We start from the raw sequence: 22,034 nt of genomic DNA, 5'->3' as shown, positions 1-22,034 counted from the left end.
TGCTTCTGTTGAATGGTTCACACTGTTTGATTCTCCACACACGCGTTTAAACACAATTCCATGCCGTACCTTAAACCATTCTAACCAACTTGCGGAACAATCAAAATCAGACTGAGACACACCCAAATCGTTAGCGAGCTTTTTCTCTCATAATTTTACCACTTATTGTCACATTCTGACTCCTAGCACTTGTAAACCAGCGTAGGGAGCCCTTCTTCCACCTCGGGATATTTAGCTTTTTTGTCTTTTTGCCTCTGAGGACCCATTTCACCTGAAAGATATTTCTGTTTTATTTCGGCGCTGTTTTTTATCCACGTTGACAGTATTGAAGTGGGCGGCGATTTCTTTCTTTGATTTTTTATCGCGTTCCACTTAATTATTTGGTGTCGTACTTGGTCTGAAAAAAATAAATCAAAAGCGTTAAATGATGGTGTTAAAAAATATCAAGAAATTTTTACGAATGAACGAACATACGGACGCACGGACAAGAACTGCATCACACTGCATCAGTAAATGCGGGGTGGGGAAGATAAAAATGATACTGTAGAGACCCATTCTTTTTTTCTTTTCTCATTCTTTTTATTACAATATACGTCTGTATATCAAATTTTAAATAAAAATTTAAGTCACGTTTCAATTTTTTCATAATCACTTGAAGGCGATTATTAAAATTACTAAATGGTAATGCGTAATCAATGATCTGTTGAGTACACAATACGAAAAGTAAAAACTGTTTCATTGATGTCGTGTATACGCTGTCGGCAGTTGTATGTGGCGGGGTAAACACCTTAATTGTTATTTACAGTTCGTTTACCATAATTTACTAACCGTGTATTAGGCCAGCATTTTTTAATTTTCTGGTTTACGGGAGCGCCGACCCTATTTTTTGACAAAACAAAATAAAAATAAAAGTCATTTTCAGTACTTTTATTTTCATTTTACCCGCCGACCGTCCATAATTGCTGCTGCCAAAAATAAAAGTTTAACTGTAAGGTAGAGGTTTTTAATCAAGATCAACAGACGCATGAAAAATGGCGGCCTCCATGAATGTAAATTGTGTGAAATTAATAGGAAAAATATACAAGTTAACAGACAATAATCTTTGGAATAAGTTGGCAGAGATAACGAGTATTGTAAAGAAATTGGATCTGAGTAGAAATTACAGCACCTAAAGCTCAACATTAGGAATAATCACGTACGAAAAATGACCTTCACTATCAACGCTGTTCAGATGTTGAAAATTCTGGCGTATCACATGTACGAGATTTGTTGTCTGTATATTATAATTGGACAACGATCAAATTCATGTGGGACTGTCAGAAAAATACCACAATTGATAAAAAGGAAAGAAACCAAAGAAATGGCAAAATGGAGGAGCAAAAGTGAGTATCAACTTGCTAAACACATTTTTATTACTTCGAAAGTTTGGGGGTTAAATAACTAATTACACAATTTTCAGTAGTTCTGTTCAAAACAAAGTGCTATTTCAATGTAAAATGACACATGTCCATGCAAATTCTTGACAAAGATACATGTGATAAAAAATTCAAACTACATGTACATGATCTAGTCAAAATAATCGGACAGTCAGATTAATGATTGTTTAATATGTTTGACAGGCAATCTAATCAGGATTGGGTCAAATTAGTTTGACTAAAGTTCTAGCCAGGTACTGTAACTCAAAAGATAATTATCAAACATGGAACTCCCAGCAACATTCCCATGTTCACTTGAAGTATACGCCGATAAAATCTGTAAAAAGACCCTTTGAAAGTATGTTTGGGACAGACATTCAGACACTATATGTCAATGTGCCTTTGACACTGAGGAACACATAATGACATATCCCGTAATAAATGTTTTTTCGAACTCATAATTTACTAAGTTCAAGTCCCATCTCGGTGAAGAGTCTTATAAATCTCCGATACTGTTGTTTGAACATCAGCCGATAAGGTTTTTATTTTGTACACATTTTAGCTGAACCAAAATTCATATTGTTTCCACTTGTCGTACAATATAGGTGGCACTGACAATTGGCAAAATATAAAACAATATTCAAGTCACTGAAACTTAACCAAAGCCATAAATTTAATTTGAAAGCCAGTGTGCATAATTTTTATCAATTTGTAATTTTTGCTTTCTAGTATGATTATGCCTGTCTTTTAAGACTTTGCATCTCCGGCCAATTAATATGCATGTATGCAGTATGAAGACCTAAAGTAGTCCTTGCATATCCCCATTTTAATAGCAGTTTTTATTCATGTTTATCATGTTTAAATAATAATTAAACATTAGGCAATGTTCTTATGATATGTCAACTGTAGTATCTGTATATTTTATTATGAAAAATGTTTCCACAAGTCTATTTTTATTACAAATAGATACATACAAAAACACAAATAATACATATCCTTGGTGACTTTGAAAATGGCAATATTCATACAAGCTACACATTAAGAAAACAACAGTATACTGAGATGGTAAGATATAAACCAGTTCAGAATAGTTCATTTGTGAGTGTGTATGCAATTTAAGCTTGCAAGCTTTTGTTTTTTGTGGTGTACAAAAAATAAAAAAATTGTATCCTTTTGGACGTTTTATTTTTATTTATTTGGTCGACTGCTCAAAATTGGGATTTTTATTTTTATTTCTATTTGTCCCCCGCCCCAAATTTTTTTAAAAATCTCCCGTAAACCAGAAAATAAAAAAATGCTGGCCTTATGGTAATTTTATGGTAGATTACGGTAGTAGATTTCGGTAGTTAAATAGTTTTGAGTAATAAAGTAGCGCGTGAAATCAGTCATGCAGAACATCTTGATGCAAATCGTTCACTTTCTACGCAGAGTTGATAGCTAGAAGGGCAGCTCGGATGATTTTACTTTTTATTATTCTGTTTATTGTTAGAAGGCACCTTGCAGTATGTAGTACAAGATACAGGTTTGTAGATAATGTATTGGAAACGTAGCTAGCTTGATATTTATTGTTTTAGTGGTGTATTTCGGTTTGAAGTCTCGGTGAAGTTTTGACGCCATTTGCAATTCGCTCAGCGGTTGTCAGAATGATTACTGGTTTCCCAGTAGTTTCCTGACCGAAATCGCTGTTTTTTGCCAGTAACTTTCAAACAAAACATAGTAGAAATATAAAACTTTCACAGAAAAAAGCTAGGTTCTTCGTTAACACCATGCAGAATTCGTATTACACTTGCGTTCATAACACAAATGTAGATGAGGCCTCAAAAGGGGCAATTAATTCCATTAATACCTCAGTTAGTCCGAGTAGTTTTCCGGACCTTTCATTGTAACAGTTGTAACCTTTCTGTAAAAGCAAACATTTCCGATTTCGCTATATATATTCAAAATTAAAACACAATTCTAAGGCGTGATGATGATTTGAAAAGTATATTTCAAGATTTAACAAATACTAGATTTATAGTACACTCATTACAGTTACGTCTAATTACGTTTGAATGACGTTTGCAACGTCACGCTAAAATGACGGGACGTATTGAGCGGACTGGTAATATTACAAAAACAAGAAATTAAAAACTTTTCATATAATTAACAACTTCTTTAAAAAAAGAAGAACAAGAACGGTCTAAAAATCGGTAGTCTAACGCCCTGACTACTCGGGCATGGACACTGCTGCTAAATCTTTGATTGATAGACGGTATCGTAGGTAAATCCCCGTCTATTTTGGTTCCTATTATTAATCGATAATTTAATGCCGTAGTATAGTGTTTTTGACTTTCATTGTGTTTTTTATTACTGTCTGAATGTTTTTACTGTATCGTCTGCAAATGGGAGCATCAATTGACTGATGTTTACCTTCAAGGGGCCTCAATTTCTGCGCATGCGCACTGTAACTGGAATTCCCCTGCTGTTGACCATCTCTTGTGTAAACAATTACATGTAATAAGTTAAAACAACCGGGATATTCAAATAATAAATAAGTTTGGAAATGCCAGGTTTTAGCTGCTATTTAAAGGCAACAAAGGTCTAGATGATATAATATTGTTAACCAGATGCTTTACGACGGCGTAAAGTCTATACAGCACGAAATGTAAAAGGTCCGGAAAACTACTTGGGTCCGGAAACTACTGGGAAACCAGTATATTAATGCTCATGTTCTATAACATTTTAATGTTCTTATAGCACAGCTGCACAGATTACAGTTCAGAGGGCGATTGTGTGTGTAAACACAGATAAGAGACAGATACATTGCTTGGTGAAGGTCACTGGTGCCATTACATCACTGTAAGTTGTCTTCCTTACTTTTGATATTGCAGAAAAAGGATCTCAAAAATGTACGTCAGGACAATTCCAGTCATTTTGGAATAATTTAAGTCCTGAATGTGATCCAGCAGATTACTTCTTGGAAAACAAATGCTCAGTTTTGACGATTATATGTTACACTATTTCTTTATCCGATTTATTTCCCTATAAAAACAAACACAATGTACGACTGAAAGTATGTGTTAAATTTGCGCAACACTTTCACTATTTTTTCCTGATAGCAGAGAGCTTGAAAAGAAAAACCACATAACACAAGCAAATATTTGGTTGATATCTTCAAAGATGAAGATAATATACTCAGCAAAAGTTCTAAAACCACACCTACAATTTTGGATATATCTCGCTAACCTTTTGACATATTTCAACAAAATTTGGACACTACGAGTATATAGATCAAATATATTTAATAAAAGTACATTGTAATTCATGAATCAGTTGCACAAAATGGCAAATTCATTGAAGCGTGAACAGTTTGAACAGTACAACCCCCAAAATGAAAAGTCACACAATCCGAGTTCCTAGTATCTCGTGTGCGTTCCGACAGCATTAATAACAACGCATGGATCGAATGAACGGTTGGATACGCCCCTGTGGAAAAATGTTCCATGTTCTTACAACAGCATTTTGTAGTTCCTGGAGAGACTCTGCCCAAGTTCATCCGACAGGTGTTCAGTAGGGTTCAAGTCAGGAGACTTTGAACACCACTGTAGCACACGAATGTTGTTTTCGTTACAACTAGTTTCCGAATATTATTTCATATAAAACATATTGTTTAAGCTTGTACTTCTCGGTTTGATATGCCACTTTGGTCCATTCCGACGGCGCACCCTCTCTCATCTAACGTCACCCGGCGCATACTTGTGGAAACAGCAAACTTTTTTGTTTTGCGCTGTGGACTGATCACACTGATTTCATATACATTTTTACACATATTTTGGACCATGTAGAGCGATCGGTAGATATTTAAACACGAAAAGCACGTAATGCACGTGGACGGAGGAAATCAATGGAGAGGGTACTCACACCCTATTACCTGATGTCCACCACGCCGAGGGATGCGGCTGCCACAGAGGTCAGAAATCAATAACGGTGAGTAGTGGCGTTAGTTTTTTGAGCTGTATTTTTTCATTTCGACTTTCCATGAGGGTATTCTGGTGTAGGCATACGTGTAAATGCCTAAACATATTCTATGATTAATCCTGGTCGCCAACTTTGCGAAATAAAGAAGTATTCAGCTGTTTAAATTGGACGTTTATTAAAATTGATGCGAAAATCATATTCAACAGCCCAGTTCGAAGTGTTTACAAAATAATTTGATCGGGTTTACCTCACACGTCAAACGATCAATCATCTGGGGATAATCCTGGCAAGTTTCAAGTCTGTCCATACGTCTACACCGACGTTCTGACCCTCCAAAGGGACCCGGGTAAAGTCACGCATGATAAACTTTACCGCAGAGGGCATTTTTAAATGATGCCCATCCCGCCGAGGAGTCAAAATATAGGATACGGTTTACGGCAGAGGGAAATTTGGTGTAAAAACGTCTATTTTGGCTGTTTGTTTCGCTTTTAAGACTTTGGAAGTCATGGAATCATTTGCAGTATGTATTGTTTATACTTCTGTTTAATAATAGGCGATTTTCAATGGCGAACACCGCTGTAACACGGTGTTAATCAGTCTAGATTGAACTTCTATCTATCTCCGACGTTGTTTTGCTACTATAAGTCTTCGTTTTGTAAACTAAATTTTGTTTCAGTTTCTTTTATCATCATGAAATATACAGAAATAATGATATCGTAAGTCCTGATGGTATCGGTACTTGCGTTCTTGTTGGATTGTGTTGAATTTACGGTTTATATTAAATGTTAAATCTTTTGCAATCAGTCTAGATTGTATTTATATATATATCTCCTACATTTCATACAATCTGATACTGTACATGTATAGAGTTGTTTTGCCACTGAAAGTCTTCGTTTTGTAAAATCATTTTTGTTTCTTTTTTTCTCAATATATACAGATATTTGCTGCCAGCAATGAAATCCTAAGTCCTGGTACTTGCGTTCTTGCGTTCTTGCTGGATTCAGTGTTGAATATAGGTTAATATTAAATATCAAATTGTTTTGCATTATTAAGCTTTCATACTAAGAGGCTATTGATAGTAACATAGTTCTACATAAAAGATCAGTTAGGCTAGAAAATTTAGATATATTTGTTGTCAGTGGCGTTACAAGTCAAGTGATCAGTTCTAAATAAAGCTGTTATTCATTAATCGTTTATAGAAATGTTCTAAACAATTTATCTTGTATTCAATTTCAGAACCAAAGAAGAAGGCATACAGTACATGTGTTATTACTGTAACAATGATTTTGAAGTTAACACTGGAGTGATTGACCATTTAGTTAATTGTCATGTCAAGAGAGATCTATCAAAATGAAAACCACCTGTTATTACAGAGTTACTACCTGAAATGAGGATTTCATTCTGATCGATCTCTCTGGACAACTTTAAAGATGTATTCAATTTTGATATTTTGCCCTTGAACTTCGATAAATGCTCACACGCTGGTCGCTAGAAATAAGTATTTCACCTTCGTTTGGAATCACGTCAGTATATGTTTTTTGTCCTATATCCAGCATTCCAAATGTTTTCATCTGTTTCCAGTTCCCTGTAACTAAATGGTCAATCACTCTCGCGTAAGCTGCAAATCGGTGTCTTAGCATTTTTTTAAAAAACAATTCTTATATATTTCAAATATATATGCTTAAATATACTACTCGACAAACTTTGTTAAACTATATGATCTGATGTGTATTTAAATGAAAGCTGTATATAATAAATGCAAAACGATTTAATATCTAATATTAACCGTAACTTCAACACTGAGTCCTGCAAGAACGCAAGTACCAGGACTTAAGATATCATTATTTCTGTATATTTCATCATGAAAGAAATTGAAACAAAAATGAATATACAAAATGAACATTTACAGCAGCAGAACCAATCTATACATGTAGCAGATAGTATGCAATGTCGGAGATAGATAGAAATACAATCTAGACTGATTAACACTGTGTTACAGCGGTGTTCGCCATTGAAAATCGGCCATTATTAAACATAAGTATAAACAATACATACTGCAAATGATTCCATGACTTCCAAAGTCTTAAAAGCGAAACAAACAGCCAAAATAGACGTTTTTACACCAAATTTCCTCTGCCGTAAACCGTATCCTGTATTTTGACTCCTCGGCGGGATGGGCATCATTTAAATAAAGTTTATCATGCGTGACTTTACCCGGGTCCCTTTGGAGGGTCAGAACGTCGGTGTAGACGTATGGACAGACTTGAAACATGCCAGGATTATCCCCAGATGATTGATCGTTTGACGTGTGAGGTAAATCCGATCAAAATATTTTGTAAACACTTCGAACTGGGCCGTTGAATATGATTTTCGCATCAATTTTAATAAACGTCCAATTTAAACAGCTGAATTCTTCTTTATTTCGCAAAGTTGGCGAGCAGGATTAATTATATAATATGTTAAGGCATTTACACGTATGCTTGCACCAGAATATTTTCATGGAAAGTCGAAATGAAAAAATACAGCTCAAAAGACTAACACCACTACTCATCGTTATTGATTTCAGACCTCTGTGGCAGCCGCATCCCTCGGCGTGGTGGACATCAGGTAATAGGGTGTGGTACTTGTTTAATTAAAATAATATCGGTTATCTGTAGGACGATACGTAGGTACTTATCAGAAGACATATTACCGGCTATAGCAAGAAAAATATTCATATTTCAAAAGTGTGGAGTTAGAGCTTTTGCTGAGTGTACATTTCAAACAGTGATTTGCTCTTGATTAAAACCATTATTTGTTATTAGGATGTGTATTATTATATCACCCAGGCTGTTATACAATTATCGACTTTTTTATAGGTTGATATCAGGATTTATCAACCCGAAAAGAGTTATATTTACCGAGCCGAAGGCGAGGTGAATATAACTTTTTGAGGGTTCATAAATCCTGATATCAACCTATGAAAAAGTCAATAATTGTTTTATTACATGAATAAATGTATAGTCAGTCTTGTTATTACAATTGTATCTTTAATAAAGAAATAAGGAATAAATTTAGACCAAATCAGGTTGATATTGGTTTTCCAAGCACCTACTTCGATCTATTTTTATTTTCGTACTATTTATAACCCAAGATAAGTTGATATGATATGTACTCATTACTTTTCGAACCGTTTTCAGCCAATCAGAGAGACAATAGATTACAGTCATGTAATAAAGTACTCTGAACTCCAAACAATGATACTTTCAACGAAAAATCACTTATATTATTTCTTAAGTAGTATTTGAAGACAAAAAAAAAAAAAACATCTTTTAACACGAAAGTCCAATCAGGAAGTATTATCAAATATGTTCTTCAAGAAAAAGAATACATTTAAAAGGAAAGCTGTTAATGACTGTAATAGTCGCGGTTGAATTTAATGTTATCCAATTCCTTATTTGGTAAACTCCGGATAATCCTTGAATAAAAATATTATTTTCCTTATATTTATGAAACCAGTATGGGGGTCCGATTTTTCGTTTCCTTATTGTCGAAGCGCGTGTAGTATTCATTATATTATATTTACAGGCCACCTATTTTCCAACCAGGCTTACTTTACCGGCCATCTATTTTCCAACAAGGCTTACTTTACAGGCAGTCTATTTTCCAGCCAGGCTAACGTTACAGGCCATCAATTTTTCAACCAGGCTTACTGTCTTTAACGGCCATCTGTTTTCCAACTCGGTTTACTTTACAGGCCATCTAATTTCCAACAAGGCTTACTTTACAGGTCATCAATTTTCCAACCAGGCTAATTTTACAGGCCATCTATTTTCCAAACAGGCTAAGTATACAGGCCATCTATTTTCCAGCAAGGCTTACTTTACATGCCAGCTATTTTAGCTCACCTGACCACAAAGTGCTCATGGTGAGGTATTGTGATCACGCTGTGTCCGTCGTCCGTGCGTCAAGTCGTCCGTCGTCAACAATTGTGTTTAAAAGACATCTCCTCCATAATCACTGAATGGATTTTGATGAAACTTGGCATGGATGTTCCTTGAATGGTCCTCTGCTAAAGTTGTTCATCCAGTTCCGCTTGGTTGCACATAGAGGCCGCCAGAGCTAAAAAAGAAAAATCTTCAAACAGCATCTCCTTCAAAACCGATGCTCTGATTTTTGAAATAATTTCACACAAATGGTCCTTATGTCACCCTCTACCAAGATTGTTCAAATTAAACTGATTCGTCAAAAACCATGGCGTGGTCACTTTTCGCTATATGTATATGTAGAGGAAACTTGAAAAAAAAATTCTTGTGTGAAACTGCTTGTCCGATTTCAAGATAATTTTACACAGATAGTCCTTGTGTGACCCTCTATACCAAGATTGTTCAAATTATTTTGATTCGTCAAAAAACATGGCCGCCAGAGGGCGTGGTCACTTTTCCCTATATGTATAGTGGAAACTTTAAAAATCTTCTTGTATGAAACTGCTGGACAAATTGTAAAATAATTTTACACAAATGGCCCTTGTGTGACCTTCTACCAAGATTGTTCAAATTATTTTTATTTGTCAAAAAACATGGCCCCTAGAGGGCGTGGTCACTTTTCCCTATATGTATATAATGGAAACTTTAAAAATCTCATTGTTTGAAACTGCTGGCCCAATTTTAAAATAATTTCCCAAAATGGTTCTTGTGTGACCCTCTACTAAGATTGTTCAAATTATTACGATTCATCAAAAAACATTGCTGCCAGGGGGCGTGGTCAATTATCCCTTTATATATACCAAACTTGTCCAAGTTATTGCCCTAAGGTAAAGAAAAAATTGGCCACGCCCCTGTGTCTGACATGTACTTATTATAGGCTTTTATATTAGAAACTTTTAAAAAAAAATTCTCTGAATCAATAGGAGCTAGAGTCTTGATATTTGAGTGTGATATCAGATTTGTAATGTCTACCGTAATTGTCCAAAATATTGTATTGCCCTAGGTCCAAAATCGGTGTGACACGTTTATAATATAGGCTAACATAGAAGAAACCTAACTCTGTAGTTATACAAACACATTTGAAGCCATGTACACAGGTGAGCGCTTTAGGGTCAATGACCATCTTGTTTGCAACCAGGCTAACTTTACAGGCCATCTATTTTCCAACAAGGCTAACTTTACAGACCATCTATTTTTCAACAAGACTAACTTTTCAGGCCATCTATTTTCCTTAACTTTACAAGCCATCTATTTTCCAACCAGTATAACTTTACAGGCCATCTATTTTCCAAAAAGGCTTACTTTACAAGCCATCTATTTTCCAACAAGGCTTACTTTACAGGCCATCAATTTTCCAACCAGGCTTACTTTGCAGGTCATCTATTTTCACACAAACCTAACTTTTCAGGCGTTTTATTTTTCAACAAGGCTAACTATACAGGCCATCTATTTTCCAACAAGGCTTTCTTTACATGCCATCTATTTTCCAACAAGGCTTACTTTACAGGCCATCATTTTACCAACAAGGCTTACTTCATAGGCCTTGGTTTTGCAGTAACTCTGTGATTCCAGCAGGTATACACATTTTGATTCCATACCTCATGTTTTTATTTCGATGTAAATGAGATGTGGAACCAAAATTTGTAGTCCAGTTTGGCGCCATATAACCTATATTGTGTTGGTGCGCGTAAAACCCAAATAAATAAATAAATACTTCACAGGCCATCTAATTTCCAACCAGGCTTAATTTACAGGCCAATTATTTCCAGCCAGGCCAACTTTACAAGCCATCTATTTTCCAACCAGGTTTACTTTTCCGGCCATCTATTTTCCAACCAGGCTTAATTTACAGGCCGGGCGGGGCGTATGTTCTCCGTGACTATTTGATAAACGACATTGTGTCTGAAATCATTAGTCCTCCACCTCTGATTCATGTGGGGAAGTTGGCAGTTACTTGCGGATAACAGGTTTGTACTGGTACAGAATCCAGGAACACTGGTTAGGTTAACTGCCCGCTGTTACATGACTGAAATACTGTTGAAAAACGGCGTTAAACCCAAAACAAAACAAAAACAAACAAAATTTACAGGCCATTTTTTTCCAGCCAGGCTAACTTTCCAGGCCATCTATTTTCCAACCAGGTTTTCTTTGCCGATCATCTATTTTCCAACAAGGCTAACATTAAAGGCCATCTATTTTTCAACAAAGCTTACTTTACAGGCCATCTATTTTCCAATCACGCTACTTTTACAGGCCATCTATTTTCAAACCAGGCTTACTTTACAGGCAATCAGTTTTTCAACAAGGCTAACTTTACCGGCCATCTATTTTCAAACAAAGCTTACTTTACAGGCCATCTATTTTCCAACAAGTCTTACTTTACAGGCCATCAATATTTCAACTAAACTTTCTTTACAGGACAACCAGGCTTACCTTGCAGGTCATCTATTTTCACACAAACCTAACTTTTCAGGCATTTTATTTTCCAACAAGGCTTATTTTACAGGCCATCTATTTTCCACACAGGCTAACTTTACATGCCATCTATTTGTCAACAAGTCTTACTTTACAGGCCATCTTTTTTCCAACAAGGCTTACTTTACAGGTCATCTATTTTTTCAACAAGACTAACGTTACAGGCCGCCACGCTTACTTTACAGGCCATCTTTTTTTTTTCAACCAGGCTAACGTAACAGGCCATCTATTTTTTCAACAAGGCTTACTTTACAGGCCACCACGCTTACTTTACAGGTCATCTATTTTCAAACAATTCTTACTTTACATGCCATCTATTCTCTGACAAGGCTCACTTTACAGGCTATCTACATTTCAACAAGGCTTACTGTTAAGGCCATCTATTTTTCAACAAAGCTTACTTTATATGTCATATATTTTTCAACAAGGCTTACTTTATAGGCCAACCGACTCGGTAGCCTAGTGGTAGAGCGTCCGCTTCGAGTGCGGGAGGTCGTGGGTTCGATCTCCGGCCGCGTCATACCAAAGACTTAAAAAATGGTACTAGTAGCTTCCTCGCTTGGCACTCAGCATTAAGAGGATAGTGCTAGGACTGGTCAGCCCGGTGTCAGTATAATGTGACTGGGCGGGGTATCATGCCACGTGTCTACGGCGTGATATTCCAGTGAGGCAGCACTATAAAGTTGGGCATTGTGCTCACTGCTACAAGTAGACACCGTCGTTTATATGACTGAAAAATTGTTGAAAAGACGTTAAACCCGAACACACACACAATACTTTATAGGCCGTCTATTTTCCAACAAGGCTTACTTTATAGGCCATCTATTTTTCCAACAAGGCTTACTTTACAGGCCGTCAATTTTCCTACCATGCGAACTTTACATGCCATATTTTTTCCAACCAGGCTTACTTTACATGCGATCTATTTTTCAGCAAGGCTGACAGGCCATCTATTTTCCAACAAGAGTTACTTTACAGGCCATCTATTTTCCAACAAGGCTTTCTTTACAGGCCATCTATTTTTAGCCCACCATCATCAGATGGTGGGCTATTCAAATCACTCTGCGTCCGTGGTCCGTCGTCCTTCCGTCCGTCCGTCCGTCCGTCAGTCCGTCCGTCCTTCCGTCCGTTAACAATTTCTCGTTATCGCATCTCCTCAGAAACTACCTGGGGGATTTTGACCAAACTTTGTCAGAATGATGTATTGGTACCCTAGTTGTGTCCCCCTGAAAATCAGACTGGTTCAACAATTTTTTAGTAAGTTATGGCCCTTTGTTTATTTCTATAATTTACATAGATTTATATAGGGAAAAACTTTGAAAATCTTCTTGTCCAAAACCACAGAGCCTAGGGCTTTGATATTTGGTATGAAGCATCATCTAGTGGTCCTCTACCAAGATGATTCAAAATATTTCCTTGGGGTCTAATATGGCCCCGCCCCGGGGGTCACATGGTTTATATAGACTTATATAGGGAAAAACTTTGAAAAACCTCTTGTTCAAAACCACAGGGCCTAGGGCTTTGATATTTTGTATATGACATCATCTAGTGGTCTTCTACTAAGATTGTTCAAATTATCCCCCTAGGGTCAAATATGGCTCCGCCCCGGGGTCACATGGTTACATAGACTTACATAGGGAAAAACGTTGAAAATCTTCTTGTCCAAACCACAAAGCCTAGGGCTTTGGCATTTGTAATGTAGCATCATCTAGTGGTTCTCTACCAAGTTTGTTCAAATTATCCCCCTAGGGTCAAATATGGCCCCGCCCCGGGGGGTCACATGGTTCATATAGACTTATATAGGGAAAAGATTTTAAAATCTTCTTGTCAATAACCTACAACATTCAAATTTGGACCACATGTATGGTTTTGAGTGGCAAGATGAACCTTGACATGAGTTGACCTTGATTTTGACCTAGTGACCTACTTTCACATTTCTGTAGCTACAGCCTTCAAAGTTGGACCACTTGCATAGTTTTGTGCACTGAAAAAAACTTTGACCTTGACTTTGACCTAGTGACCTACTTTCACATTTTTGAAGGTACAGGCTTCAAATTTGGACCACATGCATAGTTTTGTGTTCTGAATTGGAATTTGACCTTGATTTTGACCTAATGACCTACTTTCACATTTCTCAAGCTACAGCCTTCAAATTTGGACCACATGCATAGTTTTGTGTACCGAAACAAACTTTGACCTTTACATTGACCTAGTGACCTACTTTCACATTTTTGAAGGTACAGGCTTCAAATTTGGAACACATGCATAGTTCTGTGTTCCGAAATAAAATTTGACCTTGATTTTGACCTTGTGACCTACTTCCACATTTTTGAAGGTACAGGCTTTAAATTTGGACCACATGCATAAATTTGTGTTCTGAAGTGTTATTTGACCTTGATTTTGACCTAGTGACCTACTTTCACATTTCGTCCTTGAAATTGATCTAGTGACCTACTTTCACATTTCTCAAGCTACAGCTTTCGAATTTGGACCACATGCAAAGTGTTGTGTACGGAAATGAAATTTGACCTTGAGCTAGTCAGTAAGTCTTGAAATTTGGAACACTCAAAAATGGCACATGGTGGGCGCCAAGATCACTCTGTGATCTCTTGTTTAACAAGGTTACTTTACAGGCCACCAGGCTTACTTTACCGGCCATCTATGTTCCAACAAGGCTTACTTTACAGGCCATCTATTTTTAACAAGGCTAACTCTACATGTCATCTATTTTTCAACAAGGCTCACTTTACCGGCCATCTATTTTCCAACAAGTCTTTCTTTACCGACCATCTATTTTCCAACAAGGCTAACGTTACAGGGCATCTATTTTTCAGCAAGGCTAACTTTACAGGCCATCTGTTTTCCAAAATGGCCAACTTTACAGGCCATCTATTTTTCAGCAAGGCTTACTTTACAGGCCATCTATTTTTCAACCAGGATAACGTAACAGGCCATCTATTTTTCAACAAGACTAACTTTACAGGTCATCTATTTTTCAACAAGGCTTACTTTACAGCCCATCTATTTTCCATCACGGCTAACTTTACACACAACAAAGCATGTATTCAAACTAAAAAGGGTTATTTCAACCATTGCGACATATCTCACACTACTAAGTTCAATTTCAAAAGTCATCGGTCATGAAAACTGTTGTCGAATGAGAAGTTCACTTTACATACCACTAATGACCCTATGTTCTAAAGCTAGTAGACATGCAACAATAGTGACAAGAGGAACATGTATATCTAAATGCAGTTGAAGGAAAGCAGATCGTTTGCTTATAACTTAAAAGCGTTGAAAACCCTGATATTAAATGTTCCTTGGCTCCCACTGTGGTTCTTAGCGCCTCCTCTGTGTCGCTGGCTCCTCCTTTTGGCCAAAAATACACACAGACGGTAGACGCCAACAAATCACATAGATTGTACAGTAATAAGACATTCTTTTCAACAACATCCGAACGATGTCTTTGAAATCTCTTACTTGTGTGAATTAGGGCGAAATACATAGACATATGTCCACTTTCGGTTTAATTCGGTTCTTTTTAACAAATTTCAAAAGTTTCACGTCAAGAAATGCTTTCGTTCTGTAGATCGATCTGCATACACAAATTCTGAGGGGAATAAAAAAAATTGAAATAAGGACTTAAATTTGTTATAGAATGTAAAAAATAAACTCGCCCGTCTGTCTTTGTTTACATTTCTCGTGTAGTTCCGGTCATTAGTGCCGCCTCGGAAGTATCACTGGCACTTTTTTCAAATCGCCTCCATAAAGAGTGGGAGCCCGTGTTTGTAGCCCGTGATTGTGTCAGTTTCATTTGAAATGTAAAAGCAAACCAAATGCATGACAAATACAAGGTTTTAGCTTGATATCAACAGTTTCTAAGGTTTTGTGGCATTTTCAGTAACATAAGACACGAACTTTTGCCAAAAATAGCTGTCACGACATAATTTTCAAGCAATTACCCTAACTGTAGCCTTGTTTTGCCCTGTTTTGTCATTTTCTGCTGAGATCTGCATTCAAATTACACATTTAAACTTTTAAATATGTTCATTTTTACCTCTGATTGCCAGATATTAGCAGTCTTTAGGCTATAGATATGCAGTTTTTGAAGAAGAAAAAATACACCCAAAACAGCGAAAATTGATATTTTTGGGTTTTAATCCTCATTTACAATAAAATTGCAATTATTTCGTCATTTTCTATCAGATTCGAATCAAAGTAACCCATTTCCACCCTCATCTGGCCAGATTTCAATTTTTACCAATGTCACCTTATAGGTTACAACACACTAAATATCTGTTCTTCTTTATTCTATATAAAACCGACATATTTCAAATGGCCACAGCACACATCATGCCCCATTTTAAATGCCTGTAACTTACATTTACTTGAATAATATTGTCAGTGCTGAATAAAAATCAAAAGAAAAGTGTGGATCATGTTTGATACAAGAAAAATACATTCAGTCAAACAAACTGCAAAATCAGCTAAAAAAATTGGACCCCAAATTATAGTGGTGGTGTATTATCTAAGTTTCCATGAACAATTCTGTCATGTTGTTATTTCATTAAAAAAAATGTTACCTACATGTCAAGCATAGATCTGCCAGGTGTTTTTAGCAAAACAAATTACAAAGAAAATAAGGAAAATAGCTCTACAGAGCATAAAAACTGAGGACTATTTGTATCCGCCATTATGCGACCACCGTTTTTTTTTTTTCGCGACATTTTCCTATTTAGTGTCTATGCCAATACAGTTGTGCACATGTTTTCGGGACGGGACTTGACAATGTCTTAGAAAGTTTTTAGAAAAGCCAGTTAAAGCCAGGGAATAATGACTTTCAACTGTATTTAAACTAATTGATCAATCTTCCTTCTTTTCAGTATATTTTAGTTGATTTTTCTTTTCCGGACATTCATCACCAGTAAAAACACGTTCTTAAAAGCTTGTAAAACTTAATAAAACCAGGCAAAAAGCTCTTAAAGGTTCTTCATTTGTTATGAAAACAAGGACATATTATTCATACATATTGCACTTGATTTTCCAGAATGTTTAAAGCTCCTGAAATTTATCAAAACCTGTCAGTTAAACTGTCAGACGTACTTGATGAGATTGGGGTGAATGAGACAATGGTGATGAATAGAAGAAGAACATTCCTACTGAGAGAGACTATGGATACAGTTAAACGGAGAGTTTTCGGTAATCCATTCATTATTTACTATCTAGGAAGTCAGTCAGAGGGAACGACTACATTGGGTCTACAGTCAGACTGGGATATTCTGGCGCCTGATGGAACTGGGAGGATTTTACAGGACTGGTCTGAATGGAGTCATAGAAGTTGCAATCTGCTGATGATAAAAGATGAGAAAACGCCGCCAGGATATTGTTTACTACAACAGCTTCGATCTGATGTACCGGTTCCTGATACTGCTGACGGATATGATAACAAATACTGGGTAACAGATACACACGGAAGGTTACTTTTGAAAAACACCATTCTTCATAACATTTTTCATGGCATCTCTGAAAAAGATGAAGAGAATCTAGGACCAGCTAGATCAATACAAGGTCGACCAGGCATATATGAACAAGACATTGTTTATTCGATTCAATTTAAATCATGGCCAAAAGAAGCTAGAACTTTTTTAAGCCGCCAAGGAGGGGAAACATGGCCAACAGAAGATATGATTAGATATATCGAGGGAAGCAAATGTTTTGTTGTAGGTACTGACAGCAAAGTCAGTGAAAATGCAGGGTTTGAATGGAGAATATCAACCTCTCTAGCTGAAAGATGTCTTATGTTCAGTTTAAATATAACACAAGTAAAATGCTATGTCTTGTTGAAAATGATTTTGAAAAACTATATAAATCCTCAGTTCGAAGGAGTGATTTCAAGTTTCATTTGCAAAACCGTTTTGTTGCATTGTATAAGGAGCAAACATCCAAGTATATGGAAGGAGGATAACCTTTTGAATGTTTTGTCATATTGCTTGTTAACATTGCACTTCTGCATTTTAAATGCAAATTGCCCGCACTTCTTTATCAAAGGGAACAATCTGATGGCTGGCAAATTTTCATATCAGAAGAAGCATGAATTAATTGAACTGACCTTAAATCTGGTACAAAATATTAGTATTTTGCTTTATGGGATTCAGACTGATGACCTAGGTCTACGTTTACAGAATAAACTGAACACGATACCTCAATATGATTTATTGTCCGGAGCTTTAATTAATGCGATGATAAGTGGTACATTAATCTTCCAAACGGCACAAAATGAAAGTGACCAGCATAAACTTATTTTATTACGTATAACACATGAAAGCTTAGAAGCTAATATACAGTTTCTGCGTAAACTGGTGTCGGATTTTATTGTGTACCAACGTGAAGGTAACGACTTGGAAAAGAGAGCCTACCGGCTTTTGACACCTCTGTTCTGCACTTCGCTAGGCTCTATGATAGCAGCGTACAACATTCAGCATGGCAATGCCATTTCTCCTCTGGCATATGCCTGGTTTTCAGCAGGACTCAACTCAGATCTTGCTTCTAACAGACTCAAACTAGCGTCTGTATTGTATCGTGTAAGGGATCTAGAACAGACATTATGTCTACTTACACATATAAGAGACAAATATGAAATTGATGTCGTTGTACCGACTTGCACCTGTTGTGATTATACTAGAATTTCGAAGGAAAGATTTTTAACAGTTTTAGGACGTCACAGTGAGGAAGCTAAAAGGCGTGTTGTGGCATTTTGTGTAAGATTTTTACCATCTGAAATTAATTGTGTACCTAAAGAACTTCAGTATGAAATGTTCAGGTCTACAGAGGAGGATCGGGTTCAAAGGCTTGAGAAAGATGGTTGGATGGATTGGGCTGAAATCGATTCTCTCCCTTACCTATATTTTCTGCAATACAAAACTTTTGGTCAGCTACATAGATATGAGGAGCAGCAACACGCACTGAATAGCCTTGTGTGGGTGACTGAAAATGACAGGAACCTTTGCCATAGAGAAACGGCATTGAATCTTTTAGGGCAATGTATGGAACAAGAGAACCTAACTGTCGATGCGCTACGTTTCTACAGGAAATCTCTGAGTATAAGACAAAGAAATAATGCTGCAAGCATACTTATCTGTGTCTTATTGTCGAAGCTTATTAATAACAATTAATCTGTTGCGTTGCTACAGATGCATTAGAATCAACCGAAAACACAATAGATATGTTGCACTGCTACAAATGCATAATAAAAACATGAGTTGCAATTACTCTGTTGTGCCAGAGATGCATGAAATCAACAGCAATCACAATCAGTTAATTTGCTGCGCTGCTAAAGATGCATGAGAATCAAAAGCGATCAAAGTTTATCTGTAGCGTTGCTTCAAATGCATGAAAATCAAGAGTGATAATAACTAACCTGTTGCGCTGCTGCAGATGCATGTAAATGAACAGAAATCACTAAGGCATCTGTTGCGCTGCTACAAGTGCATGAGAATCAACATCAGTCGCAAATAGAAGATGCTTTTGTAGAAAAGCGCATGTCTCTCCCCAATGCATAGTAGTAACAGGCAAGAAGGCAATAGGGGACAGGAGCAGAAGTCCAAGAGACACGACGCTTGGCTGCAATTGGGATAATCTACTCGGCATGTCCAAGCATCCCAAAGAGTTTCAACATTCTGGGCCTAGTGGTTCTCAAGATATGGATTGGAAAAGGTTTGGTTTTCCATGTTCTGACCCCTGTAACCTTGACCTTCGATCGAGTGACCTAAAAATCAATAGGGTCATCTACTCTGCATGTCCAATTATCCTATGAAGTTTCAACATTCTGGGTCAAGTGGTACTCAAGTTATTGATTGGAAAGTGTTTTCCATGTTCAGGCCCCTGTGACCTTTAGCTCAAGTTATTGATCGGAAAGTGTTTTCCATGTTCAGGCCCCTGTGGCCTTGAGCTTTGCTATTACCCTATGAAGTTTGAAGGTTCTGGGTCAAATGGTTCTCAAGTTATTGATCAGAAACGGTTTTCCAATTTCTGGCCCCTGTGACCTTGAGCTTTGATCAAGTTACCCAAAAATCAAAAAAGGTAATCTACTCTACATTTCCAATCATTCTATGAAGTTTCAACATTCTCGGTAAGTTTATCTCAAGTTATTGATCAGAAAAGGTTTTCAGTGTTCAGGCCCGTTACCTTGACCTTTCATCGAGTAACCCCAAAATATAAGGGGTCATTTACCTTGTAAGCCGTATCACCCAATGAACTTTGAAGGTTCTAGGTCAAATGGTTCTCCCATTATTGCTCGAAAATGAAGTGTGACAGGCAGATCGCCCCTGCATCCTAGACCGTTGATGGAGTGAAACCAAAAACAATAGGGATCATCTACTCTGTAAGTCATATTACCCTTCTAAGTTCGAAGGTTCTGGATCAAATGGTTTTCAAGTTATTGATCGGAAATAGATTTCTATGTTCAAGCCCCTGTGACCTTGACGTATAACAGAGTGATCCAAAAATCAATAGGGGTCATTTTCACTGCATGTCTAATCATCCTATGAGGTTTCATTATACTGGGTCAAGTGGTTCTCAAGTTATAGATCGGAAATGTTTTCCATGTTCAGGCCCCTGTGACCTTGACCTTTCATGAAGTAACCCCAAAAACAAAAGGTGTCGTCTACTTCATACGCCCTACTACCTTATGAAGTTTGAAGGTTCTATGTCAAATGGTTCTATAGTTATTGATTGGAAATGAAGTGTGACGGACACACGAACGGACAGGGCAAAAGCAATGTGACTCCCCAAGTGGGCGTGGGGCAGATATAATTACTCTCTGTTGCGCAGCTAAAATGCATGAGAACCAACCGCACACAGTTAATCTGTTGCACAAACAGATGCATGAAAATCAACATCAGTCACAGTCAGCCTTTTGCAGATGCACGAGAACCAACCGCAGTCACAGTTAACCTGTTGCACTGCTACAGATGGATAAAAATCAACATCAGGCACAGTAGATCTGTTGCTCTTCTATAAATCCTTGAGAACTAACCACAGTCACAGTTAGCCTGTTGTGCTGTTACAGATGGATGAAAATCAACATCAGTCACAGTAAAACTGTTTCGCTGCTACAAATGCATGAGAACCAAACACAGTCACAGTTAGCCTGTTGCAATGCTACAGATGAATGAAAATGAACACCACTTCCAGTACATCTGTTGCGTTGCTACAAATGCATGAGATCTAACCACAGTCAGAGTTAGCCTGTTGCGCTGCTACAAATGCATGAGGACCAACCACAGTCACAGTTAGCTTGTTGCATTGCTACAGATGGATGAAAATCAACATCAGTCACAGTAATTCCGTTGTGCTGCTACAAATGCATGAGAACCGACCACAATCACAGTTAGCTTGTTGGATTTCTACAGATGGATGAGAATGAACATCAGTAACAGTAATTCTGTTGCGCTGCTACAAATGCATGAGAACCAACCACAGTCACAGTTAGCCTGTTGCAATGCAACAGATGGATGAAAATCAACATCATTCACAGTAATTCTGTTGCGCTGCTACAAATGCATGAGAACCAACTGCAGTCACAGTTAGCCAGTTGCAGTGCTACAGATGGATGAAATCAACATCAGTCACAGTAATTCTGTTGCGCTGCTACAAATGCATGAGAACCAACCACAGCCACTGTTAGCCTGTTGGAATGCTACAGATGAATGAAAATCAACATCAGTCACAGTAATTCTGTTGCGCTGCTACAAATGCATGAGAACCAACCACAGTCACAGTTAGCTTGTTGCATTGCTATAGATGGATGAAAATCAACATCAGTCACAGTATTTCTGTTGCGCTGTTACAAATGTAAGAGGACCAACCGCAGTCATAGTTAGCTTGTTGGATTGCTACAGATGGATGAGAATCAACATCAGTCACAGTAATTCTGTTGCGCTGCTACAAATGCAGGAGAACCAACCGCAGTCACAGTTAGCCTGTTCCAATGGTACAGACAGATTAAATAAACATCAGTCAAAGTAATTCTGTTGCACTGCTATAAATGCATCAGAACCAATCACAGTCACAGTTAGCCTGTTGCAATGCTACAGACAGATGAAATAAACATCAGTCACAGTAATTCTGTTGCGCTGCTACAAATGCATGAGAATACACCACAGTCACAATTAACCTGTTGAAATGCAACAGATGGATGAAAATCAACATCAGTCACAGTAGT

The 22,034-nt window shown here is 37.2% G+C and overlaps 1 protein-coding gene across 1 annotated transcript; it reads left to right on the top strand.

The window, feature by feature from the left end:
• Window positions 1-2,819: 2,819 nt before the first annotated feature.
• On the top strand, window positions 2,820-21,628 carry LOC123535456 (uncharacterized). The gene is made up of 3 exons (XM_045318143.2): window positions 2,820-2,937; window positions 4,152-4,253; window positions 16,860-21,628. The coding sequence occupies exons 1-3, from the start codon at window positions 2,870-2,872 to the stop codon at window positions 18,982-18,984; spliced, it is 2,295 nt and encodes a 764-aa protein (XP_045174078.2). The 5' UTR covers window positions 2,820-2,869; the 3' UTR covers window positions 18,985-21,628.
• Window positions 21,629-22,034: the final 406 nt, after the last annotated feature.

Source organism: Mercenaria mercenaria, chromosome 1 (genome assembly GCF_021730395.1).
Source record: "Mercenaria mercenaria strain notata chromosome 1, MADL_Memer_1, whole genome shotgun sequence".
Classification (NCBI taxonomy): domain Eukaryota; kingdom Metazoa; phylum Mollusca; class Bivalvia; order Venerida; family Veneridae; genus Mercenaria; species Mercenaria mercenaria.
The sequence above is the reverse complement of the archived record's forward strand: the minus strand, read 5'-3'. Positions and strand labels throughout refer to the sequence as shown.